We start from the raw sequence: 10,698 nt of genomic DNA, 5'->3' as shown, positions 1-10,698 counted from the left end.
CTGCATTTAAATTTCAAAAACATACATAACTCCATCCAAAGAGAGAATGATTTCGGTCTGCGCATAAGCGGGCAAAGTGGGGAGAACATTGTAAGATAATCAATACCGTATATGTACATACGGCTTCTATGAGTGGAGACCTGCGCGAAACTGACGAGTTTTCGTCCGGACCGAGGTTATTCTCTCTTTGGACGGAGTATAGTATAGATTACCGTAAAATATATCAACATATGTCAAAAACTCATTTTTTGACTTTTATTAGATGAAACGCAAATCTGTGTTCTACATTTTTCCGAAAATGGATTTATGATAGTTGTTAAAGCTGTATAATTCATATACATATGCATATATATATATATATATATATATATATATATATATATATATACATATATACATATGCATATATATATATATATATATATATATATATATATTATACAGGATGTCTCACCAAAAGTGGCCACCTTCTTTTATCTTTTAAACTAAAAGAGATAGATTGTAACAAATATATATCAAATTAAATGCTTCAAACTAAACTGCAAACTTCTGATTTCTGACCCGTGCATAGACATTAGCCAGGCAGTTCAGGCAATTGATTGTGTATCTTGGGGTCTATTATAGTTTTTGAAATTAAGTGAAAATTACAAAAGAAAATTCACTAAAGTATCTACAATTTCATTTATCAAAATCTAATAAATCTGTTCACTTTTCTAATTTTCACCTTGTTTCAAGAGCTATAATAGGCCTCCTTAAAACGATGTGAAAATTACAAAAGTGAGTAAATTCACTAGAGTATCTACGATTTCATTTGTCGAAATCTAATAAATCTGTTCACTTTTGTAATTTTCACTTCGTTTCAAAAACCATAATAAGTCCCAAGATACATAATCAATCCCTTGAAATAAAAAGATAGACATAAAAATAAAAAGAAAATAAAAAAGAAAAGATAGACAAAAATAAAAAGAAAATAAAAAAAAGATAGGCAAAAATAAAAAGATAGACATCGCCCGCGATATTTCAAGTTGATAAAACTCGTATAATATATAAAATATTTACATTATATCATACATTGTTGTATTTGTTTCAAACAGCACTACAACTTTTTTCATGTCAAAATATTCATATTATAAAAAAATTATGCATATCTCTCCGTTCATTAACACAGATAGCTTTTGGAAGCAACCATTAGGCTCACAATAGAGTTCAGTTTGAACTATTTAATTTTATATATATTTGTTATGGTCTATCTCTTTTAGTTTAAATGATAAAAAAGGGTGGCCACTTTTGGTGGGACACTATATATATATATTATTTATTTCAGTATATTTGATTTAAAAAAATTTATATAGTTTCTTGTTTTTACATTTATAATTTAATATAACGTCATTGAAGAATTAAGAGCCTTGAGTTAGAAAAAAATTTTTGCTATTAACAAATTGATTTATGTGTATGTCTCTAGGAATTAAACTATATAAATTAAAGTTAACATCGTTTTTGAAAAATGTCATTCATAAATAATATATTTTATTTTATACAATACATAAAATATAACAAACAATAATTCTAGAAATAGCAATTTCTTTGTGTGCCATCTATGTGTATAACATTTTATCTCGATTATGAATCACTATTAAAATAATTGTAATTCTAAACTAGTTTACAATCCTGTACATAATTACATTTTGCCAAATTTGTATACAAAATTTTGTCTATCATTATCGACAAATCGAACATCAGCGAATGATAAGATTTCAATGCAACAATGTAAAACAATAAAATATATATCAAAGTTCTATTATTTATCAATTCAAACTGATGATTGCCACAAAATCGGATTTTCTTCAACAATCTTTTTATTATCATCGATATGTATTGTTTTTGATGCCTTAAGATGTTGATCTCAAAGATCGCATATTAACATTGTTTCATTGTAATGTGATAATAATTGACGATAAATTATACATCGGCGCTTAACTTTTCTCGTTTCTTTTGTGAGATCCATTCTTGTATCTTCTGTTGAAGTTCGACATTTGATTTTATCATGTCCATGGTAAGAGGAGATCGATTAAAAGGATCAGTTTGATCACTCAATAAATGTCTGAAATACATTAACATATATAATATTTTGTATTAATGTATGTTAATATTTTATTATATTTCGCATATTAACCTTGCTATAGTTTGACGATCGATAGTTATTTTTGATGATGGCAAAATTACAGGATCTGTCATAACGGTTAACATAATTGGATCCAAGAATTCGTCGGGAATACCAATTAAAATTTCATCTTCTTCTCGCTTTTGATTTGCAGCCTTTTCCACACTCTTTGCGAATTGATCCAAATCTTCCAAGATTCCCACACCACCAATACGAACTGATGTATGTACATTAAAAAAAAAAAAAATGTATTTTTACATTTTTATTCCCCTAGCATAGATAAATTGCAGATAATATTAAGAAAAATGTGGAAATGCTTACCAAGCACATTGTCAGCAAGTTTAAAAAGTTCTGGACTGTAAGAACGTCCGTCTTGTGACACGGCTAGTGTAAAGCTTTCATTTTTGCTCAGATTAATGTAGATCTCACATATATTTAGCACCAAATTTGCAGGATTAAATGCATATTCTTTTTGATCGTTCACCTAGATTTCATATATGTGAAATTATAATAAATTATGTGACACCATTTTTAACATAATATTCACAAATCTTTAAAAATTACCTTGAGATTTTTTTTATTTGGCCCCACCAATTGTAATAATAAATAATTGAGCATAGAAGCAATACGATCCACCATGGTTGGATGGCAAAAGATTGATTTTATTTCAGTAGTCAACATTTTTATTGTTTGTATAGTTTTTCTGCCTAGAATATTATCAAAACGGGCAATCATACCAATGTGTTGAAGATAGCCTGTCTGCTGTTCACGTTCATTTGGCGGCAGTTTATTCCATTCTCCGCTTTCCCTTTTATTTATAAAAAGCGGAGCCATTAACATATTTAATGCAAATATTTTACAAAACATTCCATAGATTTAGAAAAGATAATGTATAATAGAAGGAAATCATATATATAATTTTTAGAAATACCTAGCTTGGAGCATTTGTTTTAACTGTGCCATATTTGATAAGGCCTCATCCAAGAGAAATACAGCATCATTCATTAATAGATTAATGAAACGTAAGAATAGTGGTGGCTGAACTGCTTCCATGTTGTTTTCTGCCTCTTTAGCTAAAGCACTGGCACATTATAATTAAATAAAATGTCTTTCATTTTTCTGGTGCCGAATTTTATAAATATAGAATAAAAATAGTGATTAAATATCATAATGTTACTTACATAAAATTGCTACGATGTTCATCAAGCTTCCATAGATAATCCATTACAATATACATCGGACGACGATAATTGAATTTTTGCTCAAATTGTACACTCTGCCCCGTCATTTCGATACTTACAAATACATGCAGCAAATTAGGAATTATCTATTTTCAAATCAACAATATATGAGAGAAAGAAATTAACTGCACATACATCTCTTGTTAGTAGAGATTAAAAGGGTAGTAAAAAACAGGAATTTTTTAGATAAAAAAGTCAGTGAAAAACTGTTTTCTATTCTTCCAAAAATGGATTTTTCATCCCATTAATTACTCAGAATGTCCATTTTCAAAAATTTATAGCAAAAATTTAATTTTGGTGCTTATTTATTAATCTATGATACACGGATTTGGAAAACATGAACATCAAATTTACTAAAATTAAATATCAGATTCCATGTCGTACGTTATTTTCATTGCAGTCCACAAAATAACAAAAATAACAACAGTTTAACTATATTTAAGAGAGCTTTTTTTTAACTTTCATGAAACTTTAAAAATAAAGAACATCAAAAAATACCGTTGAATTATAAAAATCAAAATTAACTTGTTTTAAAATATTCGAATCCAACTGATTAAACAAATTCGAAGTAATAATAAACTCAGCCACCTTCATTGAAATTGATTACTGATCCAGTCAATACAATTAATTTAATTCCCATACCATTTTTTGTTCCAAGAAACTTAGTACTATCTTTCAAAATTACCAAAAAACAGTCCCCTTTTACCCAAAAATATTCTTTATTTCATTTCTTCTCCCATTTTTAAAAAATTCGATTTTTTTAAATCTCTATTCGTTAGTGAACTTTATATATATGTAGAATACTGCTTACTTGTTGTCTGTGTGGATGAGAAAGAAACAATTGTTCTCTATGGAATGTTCCTAAGTTGGGTACTACTGGAACAACGCTTTCGTCTACAATTGGCAAAAGTGCCTCCAAACTTTCGGCTAAACGAGCGCGCAAATGTGGATTGTACAAACGATGTTGAGACTCCATCAAAACTATAATCTAAAGGAATCGACATATAAACTTAATAATTGCGCGAAGATGATGTACTGCTCATTATGTCTTCACTTACTTCTGTCAAAATCGGATTTAGAAAACTGGAACCCTGCTCCTCAAATGTGTTTGGACTAAAGCGACGTAAAAAACATAAGAATCCAATAGTGTTCTCTACTACGAACTCTGGAATGCACCTGTAGAGATGAATTGATCAATTTTAGTTGTTTGTTGCATTTATAGTATTGTATATTTCGTACCTTAGTGTAATCGGGACAGTCTCTGGTAATGGGAATGTAACTGGTATATATTGCTTTGGCGCAAAGCTTTGCATGTTTTCTTCATCAGTTACAACATTCAAGTTTATTTGTATCAACCAAAATGCTGTCATTGCATGAAATTTTGCCAAGTGTTCCAACATTTCTGGCATTAAAAGGCTTGCTTTAAGAGACAAATATCTATAATATAACACATAAAATATGATAATGTATGAAAGAAAAATCAAAAATGTATATATAATATGTAATATGTAATAATATGTAATATGTTTATATGTACTTTATCATCTCAGTCTCCATTCGCTGTGTTATGAGCTCTAGCACTTCTGAACTACCACCGATTCGAGCATCATTATAAGCTCTTTGTATCCTAGCCAAATCTTGATTTGTCCTACAAAATAAAAAATAATGAAATATTTTGCAATTAAGTTATTTAAGAAATTATAGGACTAATTATTTTTCCATACCTTAAAAATTTATCGAGTATAACTCTATAGCCAAGATCTAATGCACAATGTGTAAGAAAAAAACATTCTGTTACAAATCCGAATGAATGTGCTATTGGTCGATTTTCTCCTTCTGGAGTTGGTATCAAACATGTCTCTGAACTCAATTCTTTCATATGTATACCACGATGTAAACTCTCAGTTTCATTCTTTGCCTAAAAATGTAAAAATATATGATAGCATTAATGAAGTACATTTATTTACTTAAATACATGTATATATATTAAATATAAATTCAACATTTAAACTAGTGCTTCTGACAATAATCATTATACATTGAAACCTTATAATAGCATAAGACTCTAATAACATAATAGCAATGTCTCCATTTCACTCTCGAACCATTCAAGACTGTAATGGTATCATTTCATCTATACTTTATTTTGCTATTTCAGACATTGCTATTATGTGTCAGTGTATATAAATAAAATGTAATTTTTGTTAAACTTTGAAAAACCAACCTCAGCACTACAATATGTAGGATCTATCTTTGGTATTTTGGTATCATTAAATTTGACACAAAATGGTTGGCAAAGACGTAGCAATACATTGCCCACATTCAGCATGAAACCATCCGATACACATAATACCCCAAGTAATCCTACTTCCATGTGAGAATTCCAAAGTTTTCCTCTACTTGCATTTGTATGAAGACAATTGCTCAGCCATTGCAGAGTTAAATGACGAACTTCTGTCGAGCACTTCAATAAGGAATGAAAAACTTTGTGTAACTGTTCGTTTAGGCTATTCATAGCAATCCATATGGTACCTTCCATGATTGTATTTGGCTGTAATATTTTAACAATGTATAAAGCAAAAATTCTATAATTTAAAATACTACTCCGCTAGTAAAAAAAAATTGCCGTACTTGCCGTAGAGGTTTATCGAACAGATCGTATGGATCTTTAGCTGTTTTTGGTAAACAGCTTATGCTCAAGAATGCACCTAATAATGTATCTGAATATGTGCAACCTTGATTATTTTTTGGTCTGCTATGACAAATTATCAACTTTGCCAATGATTCAATAGTGGAAAATATATGCAGTAAAATAAACCACTGTTGACGAAAAGTAAACAGATTACTTTGAGCAGCCTCCTTATGAACAATATCAAGAACAGGAGTAAATGATATTATAATTATATCTTCTATATCACTTTCTCTATTTGCCGCTATCAATTCTTCTATTATACCATTAACAAATGATGGCAATTCTGATTTTGATGTAATATCATCCGTAAATAAAGCAACAAATTGATTGTGAACCTGGATAAATAATAAATATATAATGATTATAATATACAGGATGATTCAAAAGATTATTGACAAATTTCAAGGGTGTATAGAAGAATAGGAATATAGCAACTTTCAAATAGGAACTCTGCTCTCCGAAGTAATTCTGAATTGGTACAAACCTTTGAATGTAAGGAACTACATTGTGGACAACATGCCAATGAGAGAAATAATCTTAATTTGTACAAAATTTAATAACTAAACAAAGGTTATATGAATACTTAACAATATTGGTATATTATTACAATATTATAAAAAGATGGGGAGCGTGTTCAAAATAGTGATGACCACATTCAATGCAGGCATTGCATTGTCAAATGAAACTCTGGCGTACTTTCTCAAATACTCCAGGCATCTCCGGGACATGTCAGATGCTGCAAGTATTCTGGTTACAAGTGTTTCTGGGTCGTCCACTAGTCTCTCGTAAACAAGGCTTCTGATATACTTCCAAAAAAAGTAATCAAGAGGCGTCAAGTCAGGCTTGTACGAAATCAGGATTACTTCAGAGAACATAGGTTCCTACTCGAAAGTTGCTATATTTCAATCCCTTTATATGCTCGTGAAGTTTGTCAATAACCTTTTAAATCACCGAGTACATGTTGCTAATATAATTTGTTTTAACAAGAATTGTTTTTTAAAAGATGTTTCTCACAGAATTATATTGTTCTATCAAAAAAATATAAAATACCTCCTGATATTGAAACAAGTCTGGTTCCTGTAAAGCTGTATTGACATTTCTCAATACAATTTGGCAAGCGTTTCTTATAGTATGTTCCAAATCACTGTTAATTTGATAATGTTTTAATCGACAGTAACATTCATAAAGGTAAGTTATAACTTGTGTCTGAACAATGTGGTCATCAGCATCTTGTACAATATCTTTCGCTGTAGATTTGGGATCTGATAACATCAAGCGCTCAAAAACAGCATGTTCAATTGAATTAGCATCAATGAACACCAGAGATCCTTGTGCAGGGCTATCACTATCTCGACGCAGCGTTAATCCAAATACATGTGCCATGAGCTGATTGACTTTGTCGTCCAAAATTTTGGATTCTACCTCTTCATTTTCAGATTTATTATTAATCGTGTCCGACAATTCACCTGTGTAATTAATATTGCTACTTTCATCAGCAATTGTTTGATGTTGAAAGGAGAATGAGACAGCATCATTATCCGTGGAAAATAACCCAGCGAATGGATTACTCTTTATATTGTCGCACATAGTTGTAACTTTTTTTACAAGATTTCCGTGACTGACATAATTAAACTATAAACAAATTAACACTTCTCGTTATTATTTCGAAGGCTGTCTCATGATATCTCCAATATCAGTATTTTTTCTTCTTTATGGTTATTTAGGGTTCTTCAAAATTTGCCCTTTTTCTTCTTCTTCTTTTTTGAATGGCTCCTGCCCTCGAAAGAGGATTAATACGGCCAGAATTTTGGGTATAACGTGATCAGAAGTGGCGTTAAATGAGAATATTCCCCTGTACAGTATGTACAGTTATGTTTTCATAGTATAATATGGTATGCAAAGATTTCAATGCGGTGAACTTGTCAGTAATTTAAGATTACATAATAGAGATGCGTGCCAAAACTGAGAACTGAGAGGTGTGCTGGGTGTGCTCCGATATAGGATGGCTGGTCAAGGGAGGGGAAACGTGCTGTATCATGATCATGGAGTATCCACGTAGCGCGGCGGGAATTTTTAATATTCATATTACACACTTTGCAGAAGGCAATAATTAATTTGCATATTTTATTTGACAGATTTTTTAAGATATCGAAAAGGTTGTCAGTCCAAAAATCAGTCAAGTTCGCAATAGCGATTCTCAGGTGACGATTTATTTCGCGTATTGAGGTAATGAAATACAGTATGATTAATGTCCTGAGAGGAATATCCATACGAACACAACTTATCTTCTTCTTCTTCTTCTTCTTTTTTTTCTTTCTTAAATGGCACCTGCCCTCGATCGAGGATCAATACGGCCAGAACCTTACGTGTTATATAATGAATACGGGAAGTGGCGTTAAATGAAGACGTTCCTTAATGTACTTATGTTTAAAGAGGCGTATCCGTTATAGATTTAATCGTAATGAACTTGTTAACAGTTTGATTCCACAGTGTGGAGTCGAAACCGAGTCGAAACGGTTCGGTGTGTTCCGGTTTTTTTTAAATCTCTGGTTAGAAGGGATACTTCCAGGCCATACGGATTATTTCGCACATATACTATAAGCTCTTAGTTTGGTTTAAATATTGCGTTAGAAGAGAGAGACAAGTTAAAATGTGCCAACACTTTTGGCTAATTTTAAATAATTTTACCTGTCCTCGAGATCAAGTTAAAAACAACTCTGAGCGCACGCATCTCCTCCCTTTGAAGCCAGTTCCGAACACAATCCAGTTCACTGACACCAACCTTATTTAAATTATAACTCAAATCGACTCTAATATCGTCATATTTTCTACTTTGGAAAACCACGTGGTTTATATTCTCTACTTGATAGCCGCAATCACATGTTACGTCCGGTGAACTCCACAATTCTTTTCTTTCATGTAATATTAAACGTCTACGCTCTGGAACTCTTTGCACTTAACATAAACAATAAACTAAAGGAATATCTAGCAGGCGAGACTAATATTTAAAAATCTAAACAATGCGTGATAAATATTCGAACAAAGATCCCTTAGAAGACCAAGAATTTTAAACAGCAACTAAAAGATACTCGAACCACGAGAAAGCTCGAAATCTAAACAGTGCGCATGCAAGAGATAAATAAATAGATCAAATAATATTTTTTTTCTTAGAAGTCCTCTAATGAAAACGCGTTATAGAAAGAGTCTCGAACAAAGGACCTTCTAAGAACTAGAGTGATATTTTATAAATGTAACTATGACCCGCGACTGACAAGTAATACTACCCAACTGATACTCACCGATTTGAATGAAACTTAACATACTTATTAAACACCGAAAAACATTAAATACGTGTTTTTTTGTTTCGGCTAAACACGATTTTTAGGGGTAGAAAGCACCCCTCAACCCCTGGAGGTGGAAACAGTTATGGCTAATCATTTCTGAAACGATACATTTTCTGAAAAAAGTGCTTAGGACCAAAGTTGTAGAGTTCAAAGTGATGCACTTGATGGCGACCTTGAAGTCGACCTTGAGGTCGATTTTCAAGGTCAATTAAATTTGGAAATAATTAGCCGTTGCCGGACTTTGACCACATCCTGTATCTATAATCAGTAATTTTATGCGTTGACTCTAATTCTGTCTTTAGAAATGATTTGTTGCGTTATTTTCCTAAAAAAAGAAAAAAACCTGACGTAATGGGAAAATAGGCGCAAATTTATAGAAAAAATAAGAAGGAGAAAAAAGTTTTGTAAGTAACTTCAGAATAGAAGTAAAGATAAGAAAACATAAAATGTCATTCTAATTATAAGTTAAACATTACTGTAAGGACAAAGCGAGATAGATTTGGAAATGTAAATAGGCGAGATGAAGGAAGGACGCGACGAGGCAGTCAGTCCCGAGCCTTCGACAAGACAAGACGAATAAATCGCCCGCTACAAAAATACGCATTTGAGAATTAACGGCCTTTCCTGATTCCCGTCGATTAATAACTTTACATTACCTTCATGCTATATTAGAAACTTTAAAATTTTTTTAAATTTTTATTGCTACTCTGGAGTTATCCACAATATTTTTTACTCTTTATTTTATATTAGGATTTCATTCGGACATATATGATCAATTATTATTTTCCCGACTGTCGTTGAGCATTTTCCAAAATTACTTCTTGATCAGTTATTTGCTATGAGCTATCTTGCTCGTGAATTTCGTTCGAATATACCTTCAATTATCATTTTCACATCTGTACTTGGGCGAGTGTTCATTGTTTATAGTTTTACGTCATCAAGTGCATCACTTTGAACTCTACAACTTTGGTCTTAAGCACTTTTTTCAGAAAATGTATCATTTCAGAAATAATTAGCCATAACTGTTTCCATCTCCAGGGGTTGAGGGGTGCTTTCTACCCCTAAAAATCGTGTTTAGCCGAAACAAAAAAACACGTATTTAATGTTTTTCGGTGTTTAATAAGTATGTTAAGTTTCATTCAAATCGCGGTGAGTATCAGTTGGGTAGTGTTACTTGTGAGACTCGCGACATTCGACACCACGGATTCGCCTGCTAGATCACCCTTGCGCGTTATCTGCTTGAGATAAAACTCAAGTAAA

At 31.6% G+C, this 10,698-nt stretch overlaps 1 protein-coding gene across 1 annotated transcript; it reads right to left on the bottom strand.

The window, feature by feature from the left end:
• Positions 1 to 1,587: 1,587 nt before the first annotated feature.
• On the bottom strand, positions 1,588 to 9,054 carry Ube4a (Ubiquitination factor E4A). The gene is made up of 14 exons (XM_070306996.1): positions 7,145 to 9,054; positions 6,034 to 6,429; positions 5,627 to 5,953; positions 5,127 to 5,320; positions 4,940 to 5,050; positions 4,642 to 4,839; positions 4,461 to 4,578; positions 4,214 to 4,390; positions 3,343 to 3,488; positions 3,093 to 3,242; positions 2,726 to 2,969; positions 2,483 to 2,645; positions 2,174 to 2,378; positions 1,588 to 2,101 (listed from the first exon to the last, which is right to left on the bottom strand). Exons 1-14 carry the CDS (start codon positions 7,679 to 7,681, stop codon positions 1,960 to 1,962), a joined length of 3,108 nt encoding a protein of 1,035 aa, XP_070163097.1. The 5' UTR covers positions 7,682 to 9,054; the 3' UTR covers positions 1,588 to 1,959.
• Between the last annotated feature and the right edge of the window lie 1,644 nt (positions 9,055 to 10,698).

Source organism: Polyergus mexicanus, unplaced genomic scaffold (assembly GCF_030449975.1).
Source record: "Polyergus mexicanus isolate NDT 795.1 unplaced genomic scaffold, iyPolMexi1.0 SCAF_14, whole genome shotgun sequence".
Taxonomy (NCBI): domain Eukaryota; kingdom Metazoa; phylum Arthropoda; class Insecta; order Hymenoptera; family Formicidae; genus Polyergus; species Polyergus mexicanus.
Note: the sequence above shows the minus strand (reverse complement) of the source record. Positions and strands in the feature narration are given on the sequence as shown.